The sequence below is a fragment of the Phyllobates terribilis genome, unplaced genomic scaffold (assembly GCF_046119375.1).
Source record: "Phyllobates terribilis strain yellow unplaced genomic scaffold, ASM4611937v1 Scaffold_9__5_contigs__length_417890890, whole genome shotgun sequence".
In the NCBI taxonomy this organism is placed as follows: Eukaryota; Metazoa; Chordata; class Amphibia; order Anura; family Dendrobatidae; genus Phyllobates; species Phyllobates terribilis.
In genome coordinates, this window is record NW_027362769.1 from 55,008,648 (window position 1) to 55,034,827 (window position 26,180).

The 26,180-nt window shown below is 50.0% G+C and overlaps 1 protein-coding gene across 1 annotated transcript in view; it reads right to left on the bottom strand.

Annotated features, from left to right (window-relative positions):
• LOC141161554 (aldehyde oxidase-like) overlaps positions 1 to 26,180 on the bottom strand; it is a 220,963-nt gene that overhangs the window by 123,390 nt on the left and 71,393 nt on the right. The window contains exon 2 of the mRNA XM_073646513.1: positions 5,305 to 5,446. Within this exon, the coding sequence (XP_073502614.1) occupies positions 5,305 to 5,443 (139 nt within the window). The 5' untranslated portion in view covers positions 5,444 to 5,446. The remainder of the gene's footprint in view (positions 1 to 5,304; positions 5,447 to 26,180) is intronic.

The window sequence follows — 26,180 nt, forward strand, 5'->3', positions numbered from 1 at the left end:
TACTCGTTGTCATTGTACTTCCGTTTGTGAGTTGGAGTCCTTTCGCTACTTCTTTGCAAGTACCTTGTGTGTATCTGGTTCTGCTTTTCTTTTCCAGTCTGTTCCGTGTGAACAGAGCTCTGTCCCCTTTGCTTTGTCTTTGTTTACCTCTTCGGCGATTTATCTCAGCCTTGTCCACCGCGTCTGCGGTTTCGCTCTGCTCAGCCTTGTCCACCGCGTCTGTGGTTTCGCTCTGCTCAGCCCTGTCCACCGCGTCTGCGGTTTCGCTCTGTTCAGCCCTGTCCACCGCGTCTGCGGTTTCGCCCTGCTCAGCCTTGTCCACCGCGTCTGCGGTTTCGCTCTGCTCAGCCCTGTGCACCGTGTCTGCGGTTTCGCTCTGCTCAGCCTTGTCCACCGCGTCTGCGGTTTCGCTTTGCTCAGCCTTGTCCACCGCGTCTGCGGTTTCGCTTTGCTCAGCCTTGTCCACCGCGTCTGCGGTTTCGCTTTGCTCAGCCTTGTCCACCGCGTCTGCGGTTTCGCTCTGCTCAGCCTTGTCTACCACGTCTGCGGTTTCGCTCTGCTCAGCCTTGTCTACCACGTCTGCGGTTTCGCTCTGCTAAGCCCTGTCTACCGCGTCTGCGGTTTCGCTCTGCTCAGCCCTGTCTACCGCGTCTGCGGTTTCGCTCTGCTCAGCCCTGTCTACCGCGTCTGCGGTTTCGCTCTGCTCAGCCCTGTCTACCGCGTCTGCGGTTTCGCTCTGCTCAGCCCTGTCTACCACGTCTGCGGTTTCGCTCTGCTCAGCCTTGTCTACCGCACCTGCGGTTTCGCTTTACTCTGTTTGATTACCGCATCTGCGGCTCTGAATTCGTCTCCCAGTCTGTACTGGACCCTACCCAGCCTGCGCTCTAGCCTGCCTGTTCCTGTATTCCCGGTGTGGGTCAACAGCCGTGTCTGGAGTCTGACCTGGAGCAGACCCTGGTCTCTCTGCTCGGTTCCTCCCTGGTGCACTGGCGTCGTATGCCGTTGTGCGACCTTGGTCGGATCGAGCAGATACTTAGTTACGCCCCTCCAGGCACTCTCCGGTTCATGGCACAGTGGAACCACTGCGTGTGCATTACAATTAATACAGACAGAAGGCAGGCTGACACCCCAAAATAGTGGTTAAAATGGCCTGGTGCTTGTTTGTAGCAGGCAGCAGGAAATGTTTGGATTACTGCTTTGTGCAGGGCAATGAAACATTTTTTAAGTGGACTAATATAGACAGAAGGCAGGCTGACACTCCAAAATAGTGGTTAAAATGGCCTGGTGCATGCTTTGTAGCATGCAATAGGAAATGTTTGAACTACTGCTTTGTGCAGGGCAATCAAAGATTTTTTACGTAGACTAATACAGAAAGAAGGCAGGCTGACACCTCAAAATAGTGGTCAAAATGGCCTGGTGCTTGTTTGTAGCAGGCAATAGGAAATGTTTGAACTACTGCTTTGTGCAGGGCATTCAATGATTTTTTACGTAGACTAATACAGACAGAAAACAGGCTGACAACCCAAAATAGTGGTTAAAAAGGCCTGGTGCTTGTTTGTAGCAGGCAATAGGAAGTGTTTGTGACGCGCCCCCTGGGCCATGTTGTTAGGGATACCCGGAGCCGGATCAGATGGGGGTTGTAGTCTCCGAGTGGCTGTGACCCGGTCCGTGCCCCGGGTGTCAAACTCAGTGTGCGGCAGTCCTTATAGATGTTATTAGTGTCGACTACGCCACCCGTTGATTTGCGGTCAAAAGGCCGCCGCTGCAAGATGGTCCGCTGAGGCTGGTGGTGTGTATGCAGCTGCGGTAGTATAACCCCCAACGGGAGGGGTATAGCCTCAGGGGGTCAGCCGTGGAGGATGGTGGTTGTGAAGGTGCAGCAAGGAGACTCAGAGGCATAAAATGCAGTTCCAGGGTTTTACTTACTGGTGTTGCTCGGGTCACTGTGTACAGCAGTGACCACCCAAGCCGTGCTGCGTCCACCAGGTCCTGGACTCGGTCAACTCCCAGGCAACTCCGGAGTGTGGTCCTGAGCTCCCTTTCTGACTTGTCCTCCTCTCCGGCCTTCCCCACCAGGGATCCACCTAAGTCCGGCTCCCTCGGGCCTCTTGTTGGTAAACCCTTGTCTCTGGGTTCCCTGACCCTATTCTTGGTTTGCCTTCCGGGTGGATTTAGTGGGTGGTCGTGGCAGATCCTGCCCACGACCTCCGGTCTCTGGCTAAGGATTAGGGCCCTCCACCAGCTTGGGATCCGGTACCCTTGTGCCAACTCTTCACCCTCTGATCTAATTTTGGGATCTTGGGGTCCCCTCTGCGCCTCTGGGTCTCTCTTCCTTCTCCTCTGCTCTGCTTCTCAGGCTCTCAGACAGACTGTCTGACTGGCTGACTGACAACCGACTGACGTCTCACAGACTGACCCTGATCTAAGATGGTGCCCACCTTAAATACTCCCTCTATGTGTGAGCTCAGGTGACCAGCACCCAATGAGCTCCTAGCTTTACCCAGGCTGCTCCCCCTATCTGCCCCTACACTACTGGGATGTTCCACCCCCCTCCCACTCCAGCCAGGAACAGACACTGTCGTACCTGCACATTTCTCTAGTGGGAGTACCATCGGTCTGTTCCCCGGAAATGGGATGTGTGTAGTGCATGCAGCTAACTGAGCTCAGTTCCACACTCCATCCTTACCCGGGAGTGGAATATCACACCTCTGGCTGAGGTGCAATACCCCTGTAGCAGCCGAATCCTCAAGGTGCTACATTTGGACTACTGCTTTGTACAGGGCAATCAAAGATTTTTCAAGTAGACTAATACAGACAGAAGGCAGGCTGACACCCCAAAATAGTGGTTAAAATGGCCTGGTGCTTGTTTGGAGCAGGCAGTAGGAAATGTTTGGACTACTGCTTTGTGCAGGGCAATCAAAGATTTTTTACGTACACTAATATGGACAGAAGGCAGGCTGACACCCCTAAAACAGCAGGGAAAATAGACCAGTGCTAAAAAAAAAAAAAAAGGCAGCACACGATGCTAATTCTGTGTGTGCAGGAAAAATATTGCTTTGCCTCTGACAAGAGCTGTTTTAAGATGGACACTGGAAGAATATTTTATCCTCTCCCTAGCTAATACACAAGCTCTCCCCTGTACTCTGACTTTGTTGTGAGTCTTCAGCTCTGAAAAGAGCTATTTGTTGATGGTATTATGGAGCTAGTGAGTGGCTCCTTTAAACACAGAACTAGTACACACTGCAGGTAGCCCTTACAAGGGCTTTTGTTTGATCAAGAGGTCTAAACACTCTCCCTAGCTGTCATGTACTGCAACTTAGAACTAAGGAGTAGGATGGAAAAGCTGTCCCTGCGCTGAGACTCAGCTTAACCCTACGCTGGGGTGGGTGCCCTATTCCTTATGAATAGCCCCACCGAAACTCCTGCACTGAACTCAAACGAAGACCTGTAGGACGGGGAAAGGGGTCCCTAAAAGATCTAAGGACTAGGAGCAAAAGCAGGAGACCTCCTAACAGAAAAGTTAGCTGCAGAAACAAAAATTAAAGGAAACAAAACTGGTGGAACAAGAAGTCCCAGGATAACAATAGTCCAAAGCAAGAAGAACTAAACAAGGCTACTTAGCCAGAGCATGAGCGTTACAACACTGATGTCCAACAGGGAATGGGAGCCAGGTGCTGGGTAATAAAGAGTGCAGAGATCATGTGACCAAGAAACCCAGCACAAGAGGAAAAGACTAGAAGCCAGCAAACCACAACAAGATGGCCGATAGTAAAACAAAATTGATTCTAACACTAGCAGCTCAGTGATCTCTCCCTAAGCTTATAGAACGCAGGCTCCAGACGCAATGTGCACAAAATGGCAGCAGCAGGGCTTTAATAGACCCTATGACGCTGGGCGGCCAGCCAATCACAGTAATGCCATACTGTGATTGGTTAAGAAGCCCAGCATGTTTAGTGGCTGCAAAGGAGACGCCAAAACTGCAGGGCGTGACATCTGAATATAGCGAGGCGAGTACACAAATACTCACAGAATAACGATTAACCCGAATACCGTACTATTCGTGCGAATAGTAACGAATACACTCGCTCATCACTAATCGCTTTCTATTGAGATTTTTGGGAGGCAGAATGAAGAAAAACCAGCAATTCAGTAATTAATTGTTTATGGAGTTTTTTTATGTCGTTCACCATATGGTAAAAGTGATAAGGCAGCTTTATTTTTTGGATCAGTACAATTACAGCGATACCACATTCATATAATTTTTTTTATGTTTTGCCGCTTTTACACAATAAAAACAACTTCATAGAGTAAGATTTGTGGCATAAAAAACACCACCGCTTGTCATGAAATTGACAATCGTGCATCACCACATCACTGTCCCACCCCAGCTCCCCACACTTTGTCAAAGATGGGTGAAAATGGCATGGAAACAGCAAAAGTCACAAGATTTTTGTGCAACCTTGCGTTGCACAAAAATTTTTCAAATCTTTTAACTAACATAAAAGTTTTGATGAATCTGGACCAAAAGCTAAATTCTGATGATGTGCCTATTGACACTAGTATTGAAACATGAGATCCAATTATATCACAGCATATCATGTATGTGTCACGGGTGTGTCAGATGTAACAGACAGTCGCTCTGCAACTGGCAGTAGAAGAGCTCTTCGTTTGGCATTGCAGTCGCCTTCTTAAATCTGTCTTACCAGCGGCTACCTCCCTCCTACTCTGATTGACACCGTGGCCTGGGTGCTTAAATACTTTCAATTTGCTAAAGGGAGGCGCAGGTGAAATTCACACGTTCCCTTGTGAAGGCTTGGAGCTAATGCAGTCAGCTTACTTGCTCTCTGGTGCTTCGGAGGATGTTTAGTGTAATCTCTCTGAAGTCTGCTGAAGCTAAGTTTCTCCCCCCTGTGTTTGTCTCCCTTGTTGTCTTTAGTTTATAGTGGGGTCTGACCAGTGCTCATTCCCCCTCCTCTTCCCTATCCAGGGCCAAGCTCTAGGGATTTACAGGGCTTAGGTTTCCTGTTCAGCAATTGGTGAGGAACCAATATAGGTACGATAGAGGAGACAGGGTGATATTAGATCAGCATAGGGGTCTCCACTCCCCCTTTCCCTAGTATCTTGGCTCCTTTCCCCTCATCCCTGTTGCACTTAGTCTTTCCTACATTGTGCGTTACAGTATGCTATACATTGACTGCAATCGGCCCAAGGGCTTTATGCCACATTACTTTTGTTGTCGCACCACGGCACAAAAACAAGTTTTACTTTTTGATACAATTTATAATATTTATTAATTTTGCTTACCAATAAATGTGTTCCCCACTACGAGAGGAGCCAGTGGGTAATGAGATTTCAGCTGGAGGAGCTCCGTTAGACATGATGGAGTAATCCATGTGCTCTTATCACCTTGTAGAACCAGGGTTCTCCGTTTTTGGTCGTCCATCCCCTGGACAAAAATATTAAAAACATTTTAAATATCAATTCTCTAAAATTTTATAATCAGAAAATTTCTAACTAGCTACAGTAACTGCTTCATTTAACCTTCATTCTGAAGTCTATCATATAACACAAGCTGCTATAATAGTAAGTCATCAGCTTGTTGCAGAGGCTGAAGGGAAAATGGGGGGAATTCTAGAATTATAAATGTTCTGATATTATTTCTACAATTTAAAATGTCAATTTTAAATGAGGCTTTTTTGCTTGAAATTTTTGATTCAATAGATAGCCAAAAGATCTACCCAGTATTGTATCCAGTGTCATTACATAGTTATGGTCAAGTAGAAATACTGCGAAGACCAATAACTACTGTGATGACCAATATTAAATAAAATATGATGACCATTCATTCCAAGGCTGTACAATCACCAATCTACTTCTATCTAATGTGCGTGGCCACCAATAATAAGATGATTTTGCCCAATCATGCACCTCATGCTATCATGACTCCTTCAGTGCCCAGTTCAAATAAAAAATAACCCCATCTGATGAAAAAAAAATTAAAGTTACAGCGTAAATAAACTTTTATTTTTTATCATTTTGTCCAGCAGTGAAAGGGTCAGCACCTGAATCTCAGTTACTTTGGGGATAAGTTTCTGCAAGAGATTGTTCTGATAAGTACAACACTCAGAGGAGGAGACAGGTGTCGATCCTTTCACTGCCATAATCTGTACTCGAAATGAATACGTTCTGATATTAACGCAGCAAAAGGCAAGCAAATAGTGTAGCACCCTGAGGATTCGGCTGCTACAGGGGTATTGCACCTCAACCCAGAGGTGTGGTATTCCACTCCCGGGTAAGGATGGAGTGTGGAACTGAGCTAGTAGGCTGCATGCACTACACACATCCCATTTCCGGGGGACAGACCGACGGTACTCCCACTTAATAAATGTGCAGGTACGACCGAGTCTGTCCTTGGCTGGAGTGGGAGGGGGGGTGGAACATCCCAGTAGTGTAGGGGCAGATAGGGGGAGCAGCCTGGGTAAAGCTAGGAGCTCATTGGGTGCTGGTCACCTGAGCTCACACATAGAGGGAGTATATAAGGTGGGCACCATCTTAGATCAGGGTCAGTCAGTCAGTTGTCAGTCAGCCAGTCAGACAGTCTGTCTGAGAGCCTGAGAAGCAGAGCAGAGGAGAAGGAAGAGAGACCCAGAGGCGCAGAGGGGACCCCAAGATCCCAGAATAAGGACAAAAGGGTGAAGGGTCGGCAACAGGGTACCGGATCCCAAGCTGGTGGAGGCTACAGCACTAATCCTCAGCCAGAGACCGGAGGTCATGGGCAGGATCTGCCACGACCACCCACTAAATCCACCCGGAAGGCAGACCAAGAATAGGGTCAGGGAACCCAGAGACAAGGGTTTACCAACAGGAGGCCCGAGGGAGCCGGACTTAGGTGGATCCCTGGTGGGAACGGCCAGAAGAAGGGAGAGTCAGAAAGGAGCTCAGGACCACACTCCGGAGTTGCCTGGGAGTTGACCGAGTCCAGGACCTGGTGGACGCAGCACGGCTCGGGTGGTCACTGCTGTACACAGTGACCCGAGCAACACCAGTAAGTAAAACCCTGGAACTGCATTTTATGCCTCTGAGTCTCTTTGCTGCACCTTCACAACCACCATCCTCCACGGCTGACCCCCTGAGGCTATACCCCTCCCGTTGGGGGTTATACTACCCAAAGCTGCACACACACCACCAGCCTCAGCGGACCCTGCTGCAGCGGCGGCCGTAGTGACCGCAAATCAACGGGTGGCGTAGTCGACATAAAAGAACATCTAGTAACATCTATAAGGACTGCCACACACTGAGTTTGACACCCTGGGCACGGACCGGCTCACAGCCACTCGGAGACTACAACCCCCATCTGATCCGGCTCCGGGTATCCCTAACAGCACTGGCCCAGGGGGCGCGTCAACTTTGGCGTAGTCGGCAGGATCTCGTGCCCGCAACAACCGGGTACTGCGTGCCTGAAGAAAAGTTCACCGTTACCTTAAAAAGAAGTCTCCCGCCGGTTCTGGAGGGTCCCCGCCAACGGACCCCATCACAGGTCGTTTCCCGCCGGTTGTCCACCATTTGCAGCTTTTTCCCGCCATCCATGGAGTTTCCCGCCACTGGGAGACGATTCCCGCCATTTCCGAAGATTTCCCGCCTTGGAAGAGCGGACGCCATTATGGGCGTGCCAGAGGGTGGCAAAAGGCCACCTCCCATCGTGGGCCAGGTCGAAGAATGGCGCCAAAAGCGGAAACCGCGCCCACCAACAGAGACTGTGATGCTGGAAGTGTCCATCAGCGTAAGAGAACTGCCCCTGGAACTGACAATCACTAAGTTGCCCCGGGACCACCCTCATTGTGGGCGGAGACAGAACAAGAGAACAAAGATGGGTGTCGCCTGGAGCAGTCTGGAGAGAGCGCACCCGGAGACAAGACGTCTGGAAGAGAGTCCAGAGAGAGCCTACCCGGAGATGGAGGGAGAGGCAGGCAGCACCGACCCAATGGTCAGGAGCCTGTTGCAGGTCGCCACTCCAGAAGGCCTGCTGGAGATCCTGGCGCAGCTCCCCGGAGATCGGGAGCGTGCACAGACCGCGCTGGAGGGCCTAGCACGGAGGATGGCCCGGGTGCAGCAGGAAACACTGGCGGAGTGGACTCGAGAGATGGCCCAGCAAGCCGGAGCCCGCCAGCGAAGCATGCCACCCGCAGCGGGGAGCAAGTCCACCTCTGAGGACGGCGAAGGAGGGACGACGGCCGGAGACGGTGCCGCGGAGGGAGCCGAAGAGATGAAGGCAGGTAATGGGGACGACAGCATCCCGTGCCCAGAAGCCGTAAACCTGCCCCAGCTCCCCGTCGCAGAGCCCGAAGCCCCACTCACCGTTCCCGTAGCCGCTGCGTCATCGCTCCAAGCTAGGCCTCAAGCGGCCGGAGCCGCGGCCACGCCCCCTGCTATGTCACGTGCCTCAATCCAGAGCGCGGCCAAGCAGGAGAAGCCACCGGCCTGGTCGCAAGGCCGAGTGCCCCCGGGCGCCGCAGTACCAACAGCGCCCTCCACCTCTGCCGAGCCGCCGGCCTGGTCGAAAGGCCAGGAACACCCGGGCGCCGCCGTCTTCACGGTGCCCTTCACATTCAGGGTGCCCCAAGCCTGGTCGCAAGGCCTGGTAAACCTGGGCGCCGCTACCACCACAGCGCCCTCAACCTCTAGAGCGCCGCATCTGGGTGAAGACCTGTTCGCCCAGCATACGTGCCCGGATGGGCAGCCCTTTGTGTGGCCTCCGGAGTTCGTCAATCCCCGACTCCGGAGGGAACGGCCTCTGGATGAGCCCCTGATACCGCCTCCGGCGCCTGTCAAGATGACCCCGCTCCCGCTGGAAGAAGCGCAGTTCGAGTGGGACCCCACCGGAGGAGACCTCATGGGGTTCACTCAGGAAACAAGGGCAGCCGCAGCTGAGCGTGCGGAGTGCTGCCGCCAGCAGTTGGAAGTCTTTGACAGGGAAAGGAGAGAGAGGCGGGTCCGTGAGCAGCGGCTGCAAATACAGAGCGCTGAACAGAAGAGCCGGACCCGGAGGAACCCCCGTGCAGCTCATGGTCCCCGCACCATCGGGACTGTGATTAAGTTCAACCTGCAGCATGGGTGGGGCTTCATTAGAGACCATCATACCCCCTGCGACGTCTTTGTGACCCGTAGAGACGTAGAAAGCCATCTGCCGGAGGGACACAGAGGTCGTGACCTGTATCTAGGGGACGAGGTCACCTTCACCCGGCACAAGTGTGCCAAAGGACCCTACGCCCTCCATGTGCATCGCCTGACGGAGGAGGAGCTGCGGTGTGAGGAGGAGCAAGAGGACCCGGACGGGTCTGAAACAGAAACTGAATCCAAAGAAAGAGCAGGAGGACGCCGTCGTTGAGTACGGTAGAGAAGAGACTGTATATAGTTGCCCGTAGGGGTACCAAAAAAAACTGTTGCTGCTTAAAATATGTTCCCCGTTGGGACAAAAGAGTGAACTGTACCCGTGTGTCCCCATCCCTTAACAGGCTGAGGACTGTGAACAGCCGTCCTTAATCCCACTGGTCGAGGACTGAGAGCGGCCATATCCCATTTGTATATAGTTGCGCTTCCTAAGGCGCCCTCTACCGGTTTTATAGGAAACTGTTTTCTTCCAAGAGAGACTGTCGCACTTTACCCGGTCACAAGTTGCACAGTGACCGGAGGAACCAGAAGCAAGAATGTTATTTATGAAAAGTTTTATATGAAAAGTTTATTACTGATGATAATATATATGATGTTTTATATGTTGATGTTTAAAAAAAAAAAAATTTGTATGTTTTTGGATGTTTATTCTTTTACAGCCCGAGGACGTGCTGTGATTTACCAGGGGGGAATGTAGCACCCTGAGGATTCGGCTGCTACAGGGGTATTGCACCTCAACCCAGAGGTGTGGTATTCCACTCCCGGGTAAGGATGGAGTGTGGAACTGAGCTAGTAGGCTGCATGCACTACACACATCCCATTTCCGGGGGACAGACCGACGGTACTCCCACTTAATAAATGTGCAGGTACGACCGAGTCTGTCCTTGGCTGGAGTGGGAGGGGGGGTGGAACATCCCAGTAGTGTAGGGGCAGATAGGGGGAGCAGCCTGGGTAAAGCTAGGAGCTCATTGGGTGCTGGTCACCTGAGCTCACACATAGAGGGAATATATAAGGTGGGCACCATCTTAGATCAGGGTCAGTCAGTCAGTTGTCAGTCAGCCAGTCAGACAGTCTGTCTGAGAGCCTGAGAAGCAGAGCAGAGGAGAAGGAAGAGAGACCCAGAGGCGCAGAGGGGACCCCAAGATCCCAGAATAAGGACAAAAGGGTGAAGGGTCGGCAACAGGGTACCGGATCCCAAGCTGGTGGAGGCTACAGCACTAATCCTCAGCCAGAGACCGGAGGTCGTGGGCAGGATCTGCCATGACCACCCACTAAATCCACCCGGAAGGCAGACCAAGAATAGGGTCAGGGAACCCAGAGACAAGGGTTTACCAACAGGAGGCCCGAGGGAGCCGGACTTAGGTGGATCCCTGGTGGGAACGGCCAGAAGAAGGGAGAGTCAGAAAGGAGCTCAGGACCACACTCCGGAGTTGCCTGGGAGTTGACCGAGTCCAGGACCTGTTGGACGCAGCACGGCTCGGGTGGTCACTGCTGTACACAGTGACCCGAGCAACACCAGTAAGTAAAACCCTGGAACTGCATTTTATGCCTCTGAGTCTCTTTGCTGCACCTTCACAACCACCATCCTCCACGGCTGACCCCCTGAGGCTATACCCCTCCCATTGGGAGTTATACTACCCAAAGCTGCACACACACCACCAGCCTCAGCGGACCCTGCTGCAGCGGCGGCCGTAGTGACCGCAAATCAACGGGTGGCGTAGTCGACATAAAAGAACATCTAGTAACATCTATAAGGACTGCCACACACTGAGTTTGACACCCTGGGCACGGACCGGGTCACAGCCACTCGGAGACTACAACCCCCATCTGATCCGGCTCCGGGTATCCCTAACAGCACTGGCCCAGGGGGCGCGTCAAATAGTCTGGGGAAAAGTAGGGACGGCACTGTCGCAGGTTCAGTCACTGTTCTGAGAATACAGAGTAGCGGCTGTAACCGCGTCCCTGGCCCTGACTGACAGCTGGCCCGCAATGAAGAGCCAGTGTCAGTCAGTGCCCCGTGACTGAAACGGGAACACTGCTGGGGAGAATAAAGTTCATTTTCTCCCCACAGAGTTCGGCTAAGTGCGGCCACCGGGCAATTTACTAACTCTATTAACCTGCAGAATAACCCCATATCTGCAGGTTAATAGCGTTTTTCCTGGTGACAGATTCCTTTTCAAAGAAATCTGATAATAAAGTGATTTGCAAAGTTTTATAACTTTTCATGCTGGACAAAATTATATAAAAAAATTAAAGTTCAGTTGTTCTTTAAAATGGATTTAAAATAACATTTTGTATTCTGATGACACATTCACTTCCTTAAAGAGGTTGCTTACTATATTTATATACTGATAGTGGATAACCCATTTAAGTTGGGGAAAACTTCTTCCCTGACAAGCGTGAACAAAGTCTCTTGGTGGGTCAATTTGTACAACATTATCATTAATCTAATTTAGCCCTCACCATGTGACCCAATCCCTAACCTGGAGAAGAGTAATGGAGGAGTTAATCAATAACTGGAGCGAGATTCAACAGGGGCCATAAGTTCCAGTTGTGAACACCAGTGCTAAGCCGGCCAACCCTGATAACTTACCAGTTTTGTTTATTGTTTTTAGGTTTTGCTTTAGTTTTTTGTACTTTGTACAAACTGGCATGGCTTTCCCCTTTTTTTGGCTTGGAATTTTGTCTATATATAGCTTTCCATGGGCAGGTGTCTGAGAAGTCAGGTCTGAGTCCTGCTCTGCCCCATTTATATTGAGGTCAAAAATTGTGAGGTTTAATACTAGAGATAGGACCTTCCTGATTGGGGATGCCTTATCATGGTGTGATGACTTTTTTGATCAAAACAGTGTGAACTAAGTACTACATGTTGTTTAAATGTACTATTACTATTTATTTATTTATTTACTTACTGTAGGGTATTTGCTCATTTTGTCTTTATCTTAGGTTTTGTCTGTTAGGTAGCTACAGTGTGAACATGTGCCTACACGTTGCACTTATACCAACATATGTTCTGGCTCATTTCTTTGGTTTGTTTTAGTTTGTACAAACAGGGGCATGGCCTTTTTGGACTGGGCATTTTGTTTATATATAGCTTTCCACGGACAGGTGTCAGAATAGTCAGGTCTGGGTCCTGTTCAGCCTTCATCTTCATTGAGATCTCGTTCTGACTCTACATATACTTATATTGTAAAAATCACTTCCGGGCCACGCAGTGCGCAGCGTGACCCGGCCAGTCTGCAGAGCGGTGCTGTCACTGGGAAGAGGAGAAGAACGGCACTGGACACCGGAGAAGGCAGCGGTAGGTGAGTATATTAATACACTCACACTAAACTACATGCACACACATTTAATGAATAAAAAACTTAGTGGGAGTTCTCCTTTAACTCCTTTCTGGCCTGGCGCATATTAGTATGCCCCAGACCATCACCCCCGGTTCAGCGCGGGCTCCGGCGGTGAGCCCGCACTGAACCGGGCACATGTCAGCTAATTTATACAGCTGACATGTGCCCGCAACAGACGTGGATGGAATCGCGATCCACCCGCGGCTATTAATCAGTTAAATGCCGCTGTCAATCTCTGACAGCGGCATTTAACATTGCCGCGCCGGAAGTGCGGCATTAGCTCCTCCCATCGGTGACCCCGTCACATGATCGCGGGTCACCGATGGGTGGGCATGACAACCCGGGGTCTGCAGCAGACCCCTGTGGTTGTCATGTCTCGATTGCTATGAGCGCCACCCAGTAGTCGGCGCTCATAGCTCATGAGCATTTCTGCTGCATACAAGCGATCTGCTCATCACCTCTATGTAGCAGAGGCAATCTGACAACTGCTGCTTCTATTCTCCTATGGAGACTATTGAAGCATGCAGAAAGTGTAAAAAAATGTTTTTAAAAATATAAAAAATATATATATACACTGCTCAAAAAAATAAAGGGAACACTCAAATAATACATCCTAGATCTGAATGAATGAAATATTCTCATTGAATACTTTGTTCTGTACAAAGTTGAATGTGCTGACAACAAAATCATCAATGAAAATCATCAATGGAAATCAAATGTATTAACCAATGGAGGCCTGGATTTGGAGTCGCCCCCAAAATTAAAGTGTAAAAACACACTACAGGCTGATCCAACTTTGATGTAATGTCCTTAAAACAAGTCAAAATGAGGCTCAGTATTGTGTGTGGCCTCCACGTGCATGTATGACGTCCCTACAACGCCTGGGCATGCTCCTGATGAGGTTGTGGATGTTCTCCTGTGGGATCTCCTCCCAGACCTGGACTACAGCATCCGCCAACTCCTGGACAGTCTGTGGTGCAACGTGACGTTGGTGGATGGAGCGAGATATGATGTCCCAGATGTGCTCAATCGGATTCAGGTCTGGGGAACGGGCGGACCAGTCCATAGCTTCAATGCCTTCATCTTGCAGGAACTGCTGACACACTCCAGTCACAAGAGGTCTGGCATTGTCCTGCATTAGGAGGAACCCAGGGCCAACCGCCCCAGCATATGGTCTCACAAGGGGTCTGAGGATCTCATCTCGGTACCTAATGGCAGTCAGGCTACCTCTGGCGAGCATATGGAGGGCTGTGCGGCCCTCCAAAGAAATGACACCTCACACCATTACTGACCCACTGCCAAACCGGTCATGCTGAAGGATGTTGCAGGCAGCAGATCGCTCTCCACGGCGTCTCCAGACTCTGTCACGTCTGTCACATGTGCTCAGTGTGAACCTGCTTTCATCTGTGAAGAGCACAGGGCGCCAGTGGCGACTTTGCCAATCCTGGTGTTCTGTGGCAAATGCTAAGCGTCCTGCACGGTGTTGGGCTGTGAGCACAACCCCCATCTTTGGACGTCGGGCCCTCATACCACCCTCATGGAGTCGGTTTCTAACTGTTTGTGCAGACACATGCATATTTGTGGCCTGCTGGAGGTCATTTTGCAGGGCTCTGGCAGTGCTCCTCCTGTTCCTCCTTGCACAAAGGCGGAGGTAGCGGTCCTGCTGCTTGGTTGTTGCCGTCCTACGGCCCCCTCCACATCTCCTGGTGTACTGGCCTGTCTCCTGCTTGCGCCTCCTGCCTCTGGACACTACGCTGACAGACACAGCAAACCTTCTTGCCACAGCTCGCATTGATGTGCCATCCTGGATAAGCTGCACTACCTGAGCAACTTCTGAGGGTTGTAGAGTCCGTCTCATGCTACCACAAGTGTGAAAGCACAACCAACATTCAAAAGTGACCAAAACATCAGCCAGAAAGCATTGGTACTGAGATGTGGTCTGTGGTCTCACCTGCAGAACCACTCCTTTATTGAGGGTGTCTTGATAATTGCCAATAATTTCCATCTATTGTCTATTCCATTTGCACAACAGCATGTGAAATTAATTGTCAATCAGTGTTGCTTCCTAAGTGGACAGTTTGATTTCACAGAAGTTTGATTTACTTGGAGTTATATTTTGTTGTTTAAGTCTTCCCTTTATTTTTTTGAGCAGTGTACAGTGGTGGCCAAAAGTATTGGCACCCCTGCAATTCTGTCAGATAATACTCAGTTTCTTCCTGAAAATGTTTGCAATCACAAATTCTTTGGTATTATTATCTTCATTTAATTTGCTTGCAAGGAAAAAACACAAAAGAGAATGAAGCAAAAATCAAATCATTGATCATTTCACACAAAACTCCAAAAATAGGCCAGACAAAAGTATTGGCACCCTCAGCCTAATACTTGGTTGCACAACCTTTAGCCAAAATAACTGCGAACAACCGCTTCCGGTAACCATCAATGAGTTTCTTACAATTCTCTGCTGGAATTGTAGACCATTCTTCTTTGGCAAACTGCTCCAGGTCCCTGATATTTGAAGGTTGCCTTCTCCAAACTGCCATTTTGAGATCTCTCCACAGGTGTTCTATGGGATTCAGGTCTGGACACATTGCTGGCCACCTTAGAAGTCTCTAGTGCTTTCTCTCAAACCATTTTATAGTGCTTTTGGAAGTGTGTTTTGGGTCATTGTCCTGCTGGAAGACCCATGACCTCTGAGGGAGACCCAGCTTTCTCACACTGGGCCCTACATTATGCTGCAAAATTTGTTGGTAGTCTTCAGACTTCATAATGCCATGCACACGGTCAAGCAGTCCAGTGCCAGAGGCAGCAAAGCAACCCCAAAACATCAGGGAACCTCCGCCATGTTTGACTGTAGGGACCGTGTTCTTTTCTTTGAATGCCTCTTTTTTTTCCTGTACACTCTATGTTGATGCTTTTTCCCAAAAAGCTCTACTTTTGTCTCATCTGACCAGAGAACATTCTTCCAAAACGTTTTAGGCTTTCTCAGGTAAGTTTTGGCAAACTCCAGCCTGGCTTTTTTATGTCTCAGGGTAAGAAGTGGGGTCTTCCTGGGTATCCTACTATACAGTCCCTTTTCATTCAGACGCCGACGGATAGTACGGGTTGACACTGTTGTACCCTCGGACTGCAGGGCAGCTTGAACTTGTTTGGATGTTAGTCGAGGTTCTTTATCCACCATCCATCCGCACAATCTTGCGTTGAAATCTCTCGTCAATTTTTCTTTTCCGTCCACATCTAGGGAGGTTAGCCACAGTGCCATGGGCTTTAAACTTCTTGATGACACTGCGCACGGAAGACACAGGAACATTCAGGTCTTTGGAGATGGACTTGTATCCTTGAGATTGCTCATGCTTCCTCACAATTTGGTTTCTCAAGTCCTCAGACAGTTCTTTGGGCTTCTTTCTTTTCTCCATGCTCAATGTGGTACACACAAGGACACAGGACAGAGGTTGAGTCAACTTTAATCCATGTTAACTGGCTGCAAGTGTGATTTAGTTATTGCCAACACCTGTTAGGTGCCACAGGTAAGTTCCAGGTGCTGTTAATTACACGAATTAGAGAAGCATCACATGATTTTTCAAACAGTGCCAATACTTTTGTCCACCCCCTTTTTTAGGTTTGGTGAGGAATTGTATCCAATTAGGCTTTAGGACAATTCTTTTTGTGTTTTTTTCATTGAAGAATTGTGATTGCAATCATTTTCAGGAAGAAACTGAGTATTATCTGACATAATTGCAGGGGTGCCAATACTTTTGGCCACCACTGTGTATAAAAGTTTAAATCACCCCCCTTTCATCCCATTCAAAATAAAATGCTAAAAATAAACCCCACATACACATATTTGGAATCGCCGAGTTCAGAATCGCCCGATCTATCAATATAAAAAAAGAATCCAATCGGTAAACAACGTAATGAGAAAAAAATTCTAAACGCCAGAATTAAGTTTTTTCGGTCGTCGCAACATTGCAATAACATGCAATAACGGGTGATCAAAACATCGGATCTACCCCAAAATGGTGTTAATAAAATTGTCAGCTCGACACAAAAAAAGTAAGCCATCACCCAGCCCCAGATCCCGAAAATGGAGACGCTACGGGTCTCGGAAAATGGCGCCATTTATTTTTTTTAGCAATCTTTGGAATTTTTTTTCACCGCTTAAATAAAAAATAACCTATACATGTTTGGTGTCTACGAACTCGTAATAACCTGGAGAATAATAATGGCAGGTCAGTTTTAGCATTTAGTGAACGTGGTAAAAAAAAAGAAAACAACAACCATGGAATTGCTTTTTTATTTGCAATTTCACTGTTCTTGGAATTTTTTTCCCGTTATCCCATACTTGATATGGTAAAACCAGTGATGGCGTTTAAAAGTACAACTTGTCCCGCAAAAAATAAGCCCTAACAAGGACATATTGACAGAAAAATAAAAAGACTATGGCTCTGGGAAGAAAGGGAGCAAAAAATGAAAACGAAAAAATGGAGAATCCCAAGGTTGTTAAGGGGTTAATGCTTTATTAGAAATGTTAGTAATGCTAGTGTGACGCCCTGCTGTGCATGGAGTCACAGACCAAAGGGGGGTGCATTTCAGGTTTTCTCCACAAGAGGCCCTCAGAGCATACACACACCTCCACCCTACCTCAGAACCACCAGAGGGAGCCCTTTAGGGAATATATAAAGGAGGGTGGAGGCAGGAAGAGAGGGAGTTCAGTCAGTTGTCTAAGGAGTGAGTCCAGTCAGGAGTCTCTGCTGAGACACAGAAGGTTAGTGACTCAGCAGGTTTCTGCTGAGAGGAGTTGTTTGGAGTCTGCTGCAAGCAGCTCAGAGAGAGACAGCTAGGAGCGTTGCCGATGCTCTAAAGAACGGCAGAAGAGGCAGCCAGCTTACTGCCAGTGTGTATAGCCTAGTGAGGGCCCAGAGTAGGCCGAAGGCTAGTGGAACAGTAGCATCGGGGACCGAGGAGCTTCATAAGCTCACCCCAGAAATATACCGGACACCGGCTCTGAGTCTGCAGAGCAGTACACCCTCTGTGGAAAACAACCGGATCTTTCCTGGAAGACTTCAGGTCTCAGGATAGCCCAGGAGCTGACACGTAACAGGACCAGGAGGCACGGAGGCTCCGCCATACCAGGAGCGTGCTCTTCAGCAAAAGGCCCTAACACCAGGTCAGCCGGCGCAACACAAGGACTAAGTTAGGCCTAGTTTCAGACAGGCCATAAACTACACAAGCGGCAAGGATACAGGAGGCCCTATACCTGCTCACTGGGGAGAGACCTGCAGTGCACCCCTCACCCTACAGTGCTCCGGGCGGTACCGCAACTCCACCAGTAAAAAGGTACTGAAGCCAAACGTGAGTGTGTCTCCCATTTTTTCCTTGGACCCGGCTGGGTCACCGCCATATAGTGCACCTTACCGAACACCGCTGCCCTGAGGCCTAGCTCCACCTGTGGGGAGCTACCCCATCATAGCTGCCGTAACACCGGCCTCAGTGGACTGCCGCAGCGCTGGTGGTCCTCACCAGACACCACAGGTGGCGTCACGAACTTTCATTTTCCATTTAACCCCTTTTTTTTAAGAGAGACCCCAGGGTACGGGCCCGGGAGCCGACCACCGCGACATCCCCCAAGCCCAGGCATTAAGGCCCGGGCGCCGAGTAGTGCCCATCCCCTGGGTGCCACATCTCTCTAACTGGCGTCACGAACAGGATTGCGTGCCCGCGGCAACAGAAGGAGTTGTGCCCGTTGCCACCGGGTACTGTGCGCCTTAAGAAACTGTAAAAAACTCACAGTGGTGAAGCTTTTCCTGCCATTTTCTGGTGTTTCCCGCCATTGGCCGCCATCTTTCCGGTCGCCATGCGATAAGAAGGACGTAACCGCGGGAAAACTAGAGGGCGTAACCGCTGAAAGCGCGCGAAGTTGAGGACACGCCCCACGCACTGACGCAGCGTCAGGTCCTGGCAGGAAGCCCAAGTGAACGCTCTGACATGGAACGTACGCGACGCAAGGTCCTATCAGAAGACCTCCGCCTGCGGAGCTGCGGCCTACAGAAGGAAGGTAGGCCACGGTTCACTAGGGGGGCGCCAAGATGTTGCAGCAACAGCCCGACCTCGCTGACCAGGCTGACAGCCCCGATGATGCGCCCGCAGCCGCCGACGCGCAAGACGGAGCAACCGTCCCATTACCAGGGCCTGTAGCCCCTATTGTACCATTGACTTTACCGTACATGCCTGGAGCAAAGTGGCTCCCCCAGTACAACGGCAAGCCGGACACCCTGTCCGGATTCAAGCACAAAATATGCAGCATCCTGGACATGTATTCTATGACCGGCAAACAAAGAGCTGCAGTAGTTGTGGGACAATTGACTGGTGCTGCGGAGAGAGAAGTAGAGACTTGGTCGGCCGCAGACAAGGAATCAGTGTCCACAATTTTCAAAAAGTTACAGACTGCCTTTGAGGACCGCACTGAGGCAGACCTCCGGATGAGGTTCTACCAATGCTCTCAGAAGCCGGAGGACAGCGTTCGGGACTATGCCTGCCGTTTACAGGTGGCCCTGCGAGCTCTAAAACAGGTTAGTCCAATTAGCATAACCAATGAGAGTAAAATGCTAAAAGAACAATTTGTCCGGGGGCTGAGGTCCCAAGCGGAGAGCAGGACTGTGCGTTGGTGGTCCTTGGACCATCCAGATGCTACCTTCGACACCCTTAAGGATATGGCTATCAAGGGACTGCAACCCCTGGAGACAGCAGATACGTCTATCCAGCGTTACCAGGGTGGGGCCACTCCAATGCCAGCAGCACCCACCTTTTCCCCGCTGGCTGCTGAAGCCAAAGTGCAGGCAGCGCCCCCTACTGAGCTGGTCTGTCTGTGCTCAGAAGTGCGTCAGCTGACCAAAAACCTGGCCACTGTGATGAGTGCCCTGCAACTACGGACTGAGCCAGAGACGGAAGGAAAGATCCTGCTAGCCGACTGCCCTGAGGATGTCCCCTGGATGAACCGGAGGAGAAGGAGGACGCCGCCACCCCGGAGGAGGACATCGCCACCCCGGAGGAGGACAACGCCACCCCCAGGAAGGACCAACAACCAGCGCCATCCTCCCCAAGAGTTCGTCTGCCACCGCTGCCAGAAGGCAGGTCACACAGTGCACCAGTGTCCTTTAAACGAGCAAACCCTGGGTCCGAGGGCCAGCACCCAGGAATAGACTCAGCAGGCCCCTCAGACTGGCACCGCAGGTTCGTGGGAGGAAGACCTTTCCTATCCATCATACTTGACGGCATTGCGATACCTGCCCTGCTGGACACCGGATCCCAGGTAACAATCATACCTGATATCCTCTATAGCAAATACTGATCCATGGACAGTCTCCAACCCCCAAACCCAGACTTTTCAGTATATGCTTCTAACGGCCTCCCTCTTGACCTACTCGGGGATGTAGCAGTAAAAGTGGGGAGAGTGGAGTTAAAGGACCAGGGACTCATTGTAGTGAAGACTGTCAATGAGGAAAATGGACAGAATATGGTACTAGGCACTAACATTGTTGGTAACTGTTTGGAGGAGGTTATGTTTTTACTCCAACAGCTCGCTGACGTTGCCAGACCAGGGCAGAGGAGAGTGATCCAGAAGGAGATCCAAGCCCTGACGTACCAGCAGCAAGCGCAGCTGACCGGCGGTGAGATTGGTAACGTGCGGGTAACTGACCCGATACCCATTGTAATTCCCCCAATGAGTGAAATGCTTATCTGGTGTAGAGCAGCAATAGGTCTTAAAGGACAGAGCTACCAGGCGGTAGTAGAACCCCTTAGCTCAGAGCACAGACCTACACTCTTAACCGCCAGGGGGGTAGTAGATGTACGCAATGGGAGGGTGCCCGTCCGTCTTCTTAACTATGGGGAAGACGAGGTTAAATTACCACGTTATGCCACTATTGCCAAACTTTACACTGTAAATAATAACTCTATTCACACGGCGGAGTCCTTAACCTCCCCAGACCAAGTGGAGGATAATGACCCTACAACACAGGAGGGGGATTGGTGTCAACAGCTCCACGTTGGGACAGACACCACTCCTGCCCACCAGAAACAGGGAGTACACCGGGTGGTTCAGGAATACGAGCAGGTATTGAGCAAACACCCGCTTGACTTTGGGAGGATTAAGGGGGTACAACATCACATCCCCACAGGCAACCATCCCCCCATCAAGGAACGGTACAGGCCTATACCTCCAGCACACTACCAGAAAGCCAAGGAGATGTTGCATGACATGAAGAAGGCAGGGGTAGTAAGGGATAGTTGTAGTCCCTGGGCAGCTCCCCTAGTTCTAGTCAGGAAGAAGGATGGAGGCATGAGAATGTGCGTAGATTACCGTCAAGTAAATAACATTACACATAAAGATGCATACCCTTTACCACGTATTGAGGAATCCCTGGCTGCCTTGAAGTCTGCAAATTACTTTTCCACCCTTGACCTCACTAGTGGGTACTGGCAAGTAGCTTTGGCTGAGGAGGATCGGGAGAAGACGGCCTTCACCACCCCGATGGGACTCTGCGAGTTCAACAGTATGCCGTTTGGACTCTGCAATGCCCCCGGAACGTTCCAGAGATTGATGGAGTGCTGCCTGGGACACCGCAACTTCGAGACTGTGTTATTATACCTGGATGACGTGATTGTGTACTCCAAGACGTATGAGGACCACTTGAAGCACCTGGCGGAGGTATTTGAGTCACTGTCCCAGTATGGGATGAAGTTGAAGCCCTCCAAGTGCCACCTGCTCAAGAAGAAGGTACAGTACCTGGGACACATTGTCAGTCCAGAAGGGGTAGCACCAGACCCGGAGAAGGTCACTGCCATCCAGAAATGACCGGAGCCGAAGAACCTCAAGGAGGTGCGTCAGTTCCTGGGACTGATAGGATACTACCGGAGGTTTGTAAAAGATTACACCAAGAGAGCAGCACCTCTGCAAGACCTCCTGGTAGGACAGTCCCCCAATGGCAGAAATCCCCCGTTCCACTGGGGTAAAGAACAGGCTGAATCATTTCAAGAAATGAAGGAGATCCTGACAGGTGATGAGATCCTAGCCTACCCTGACTACAGCCAACCGTTCCTGCTGTATACTGATGCCAGCAATGAAGGATTGGGAGCTGTCCTAAGTCAGAAGCAGAATGGCCAGGAGAAAGTCTTTGCGTATGCAAGCAAGAAGCTCCGCCCGACCGAGAGGAACCCAGAGAACTATAGCGGCTTTAAGTTGGAGTTTCTGGCCTTGGTCTGGGCCATTACAGAAAGGTTCAAGCACTACCTAGCCTCCAGCAAGTTCACTGCCTACACTGACAATAACCCCTTAACTCATCTTGAAACAGCCAAGCTGGGAGCCATGGAACAATGATGGATGGCTCGGCTGTCAAACTACCAATTCACCATAAAGTACCGGGCGGGCCGCAAGAACGCCAATGCCAATGCCCTGTCCAGGATGCCTCACCAGTCAGACACAGAAGAAGAAGTGGATGACCTGGAAGAGGTTGAACTATCTGCCTTCCACCGGAATGGGATGACCCACGAGCTACGAGCCTCCAGGAGGCAACGCAGTAAGACGTTAAACCCCTTGCCTCACCACAGCTGGAAAGAGACCCAGGACAGCGACCCGGTTGTCAGCCGTATCAAGGAACTGATAACCCAAGAAGGTTCCTCCCTGTAGAAGGATGCGTCTCTCCAAGCAAAGCAGCTGTGGAATGAGAGAAGCCGGCTGTTTATCTACCGTGAGAAGTTGTGCCGGAGGTACGTCAATCCCAAAACCCACGAGATGGTGTGGCAGATAGTGGTCCCCAAGATGGACATCCAGATGGTGTTGGAGGCCTACCACGATCAAGCGGGGCACTTTGGCTGGAAAAAGCTAGAGACCCTGTTGAAGTGCCGATTCTACTGAGTGGGGATGCGCAGCTCCATTGAGAGGTGGTGCAGAGACTGTGGACCCTGTGGCCTCAGAAGAAGAGACTACAGCAGCCAGAAGGCACCTCTGCAACCCATCAAGACGGCTCGCCCTTTGGAGATCGTGGCCCTGGACCATGTCGAGTTGTCACCTAGTCGGTCAGGATACTCCTATGCCCTGACCATGGTGGATCACTACTCCAGGTTCCTGGTGGTCGCCCCTGTCAAAGACCTGACAGCAGAGACAGCAGCCAAGACGTTTCAAGCGTACTTCTGCAGACCCCATGGATACCCTGAGCAGGTACTGACTGACCAAGACCCGGCCTTTGAGGCTGAATTGTTCAAAGAGTTCTGCCATCTGTACGGGTGTAAAAAGATCAGGACTACACCGTACCACCCCCAAACTAACGGTCTCTGTGAAAAGATAAACAACATCATCATCGATCTACTGAAGACCATACCACTAGAAGAGAGAAACCAGTGGCCAGACCTACTACCTGACTTAGTGGATCTGTTTAGTCACATACCAGTAAGCTCCACCAATTGCACTCCGGCATATCTAATGCGGGCAAGACCTGGGAAGTTGCCCATGGACCTGGAGCTTGGTGTGGTAGAACCTGAAGCTGATGCGACCACTGAGGACTGGGACACAGCCAGACAGGAGCAGTACAGAAGAGTACAAGCCTGTGTCGAAGACAGTTTCACTCGGGTGAGGGATAAACAAGAGGCGCAATACAACAGAAGTGCACCAGCATAACCCTTCACACCAGGAGAAGTGGTATTGAAAAGGAAGCGGAGGAACCACAAGCTTGATGACCAGTGGGAGAGAGAACCCTACACTGTGTTGAATTCAAGGTTTGACAACAGGAAGACGTGTTTGATCAGCAAAGATGGAGGGAGAACCACTGCAACAGTATCTCAGGACCATCTAAAGTTGTGTCCGGATCTGCTAAAACCCCAAGAAGAAGTGCCCCTCATCATCCAGGAGGAACCTGAAGAAGCAGTAATTCATACTGACTTAGGTGACTTCCCGGCAGATTGGCCTCAAATAGGAGGAGCGGTGATCGTCCCAGTACTCCACTTCTTCCAGCAACCAGAAAACTCTCTACAGCAAGTTGGACCTGTAAGTGCTGCTGAAGAGCCAGCTCAAGAAGGATCTCTGGCTGGAGCAGAGCAAGAAGGCTCAGCCAATGGTACACTTGCCAGTCCCATAGAGAGGTTAAGGCAATTTTACAACTTACCTACACGAAGGGCAGACAGGGTAACTGATGATACAGACATTGATACCCCACAGACCACTGCATTACGCAGATCAGTACGCAGCGCGAGAGGTAAACCCCCTGCTAGGTACATTGAATAAAATAGTACAATTTCTGAGAATGTAGATAGTTACCCCTGAGGTATTATGTATTATGTATTATACTACGTATTGTATTAATGTGTGTAACTTATATTTCTTCCCTTTGAATGGACAATTCAAGTGATATGGACACTTTAACCCTAACCTGTTTAATCCTTATATATGAACTCTGAGGCTGAGGACTTTGTGCAGCCCAAAGATTTTCTTTGTAAATATTTGCGCTCCCTGGAGTGCCTCTTTGAGCAACCTCTCCGGAAGAGACTTGGACTTTCTGGTTGCTCACTGCCTACTGCTTTTGCAATGTATATATATATTTTTATTCATGTTTTGTTATGCAACGTTCAAGTGTTCTAACCTCCCATAAAGGGAAGCTTGTTATTTCTATTGTTTACAAAATGTGCTTCAGCCCGGGTGTGCTGACTTTAACTAGTGGGGAATGTGACGCCCTGCTGTGCATGGAGTCACAGACCAAAGGGGGGTGCATTTCAGGTTTTCTCCACAAGAGGCCCTCAGAGCATACACACACCTCCACCCTACCTCAGAACCACCAGAGGGAGCCCTTTAGGGAATATATAAAGGAGGGTGGAGGCAGGAAGAGAGGGAGTTCAGTCAGTTGTCTAAGGAGTGAGTCCAGTCAGGAGTCTCTGCTGAGACACAGAAGGTTAGTGACTCAGCAGGTTTCTGCTGAGAGGAGTTGTTTGGAGTCTGCTGCAAGCAGCTCAGAGAGAGACAGGAGCGTTGCCGACGCTCTAAAGAGCGGCAGAAGAGGCAGCCAGCTTACTGCCAGTGTGTATAGCCTAGTGAGGGCCCAGAGTAGGCCGAAGGCTAGTGGAACAGTAGCATCGGGGACCGAGGAGCTTCATAAGCTCACCCCAGAAATATACCGGACACCGGCTCCGAGTCTGCAGAGCAGTATACCCTCTGTGGAAAACAACCGGATCTTTCCTGGAAGACTTCAGGTCTCAGGATAGCCCAGGAGCTGACACGTAACAGGACCAGGAGGCACGGAGGCTCCACCATACCAGGAGCGTGCTCTTCAGCAAAAGGCCCTAACACCAGGTCAGCCGGCGCAACACAAGGACTAAGTTAGGCCTAGTTTCAGACAGGCCATAAACTACACAAGCGGCAAGGATACAGGAGGCCCTATACCTGCTCACTGGGGAGAGACCTGCAGTGCACCCTTCACCCTACAGTGCTCCGGGCGGTACCGCAACTCCACCAGTAAAAAGGTACTGAAGCCAAACGTGAGTATGTCTCCCATTTTTTCCTTGGACCCGGCTGGGTCACCGCCATATAGTGCACCTTACCGAACACCGCTGCCCTGAGGCCTAGCTCCACCTGTGGGGAGCTACCCCATCATAGCTGCCGTAACACCGGCCTCAGTGGACTGCCGCAGCGCTGGTGGTCCTCACCAGACACCACAGGTGGCGTCACGAACTTTCGTTTTCCATTTAACCCCTTTTTTTTAAGAGAAACCCCAGGGTACGGGCCCGGGAGCCGACCACCGCGACATCCCCCAAGGTCAGGCATTAAGGCCCGGGCGCCGAGTAGTCCCCATCCCCTGGGTGCCACACTAGCAAGCATGCTTTGTAACAATTTATTTATTTGTGCAAAAACAGTCTTTACAGTACCAGCTCTACTTTACCATAAAGTAATTTTCTAGACCTAAGCTATAGTGTTCTGTATTTTGTTTTATGTGTCTGTAATACTGCCGTATGCTTCACACTGTGATATACTTAAACCTGACACTTTACAGAATACAAAGGTGCTTTTTTTTACAAATTTTCCTTCAGGGCATCACTTGTGTGAGTATGAACACTGTGAACATTTCCCGCACATTATATTAAAAAGAAATATGAGCATGATATTCTATATTTATATACTACATTACAGAAATTAATTCAGCTAATTGAGAAATGAAAGTTGAAGCTGGGTATGATGAACAGTAAACTGTTTGAGGCAGATATCCCAGACTAAAGGAGGCATGTTTCCCCTTTACTTGGCCACTAAATGGGTTAATTAATGTTTTCCTCTCCCATAGCTGCTCCATTGTTATGGTGGGCCTCCATCCCCTATAATATGTAGGGCACGTGTAACCTTCCTTTTTTTCCTGTTGTCTTCTCAGGAGTTTCCTGCCCTCTTCTCCCCTTTATCTTTTTTATTTTGCCTATGCTTGCTTTTTTTCTGTTTTTGTGGTTTTGTACAATTTGCTGTGTTCTATTGTCGTGATGTTTCATTACTTTTATGCTAAAATCACTGTAGACAGTCACTGATATTAAAGAGATAAAGCGGTGGCACTGAAGGTGTAAGAGACTATCTGTGGCAAGGTTTACTTCCCTGTCCCCAAGCACCCGGTTAAGGAGTCCCTGAGTATATCTAGATGTTGTGGGGGTTTG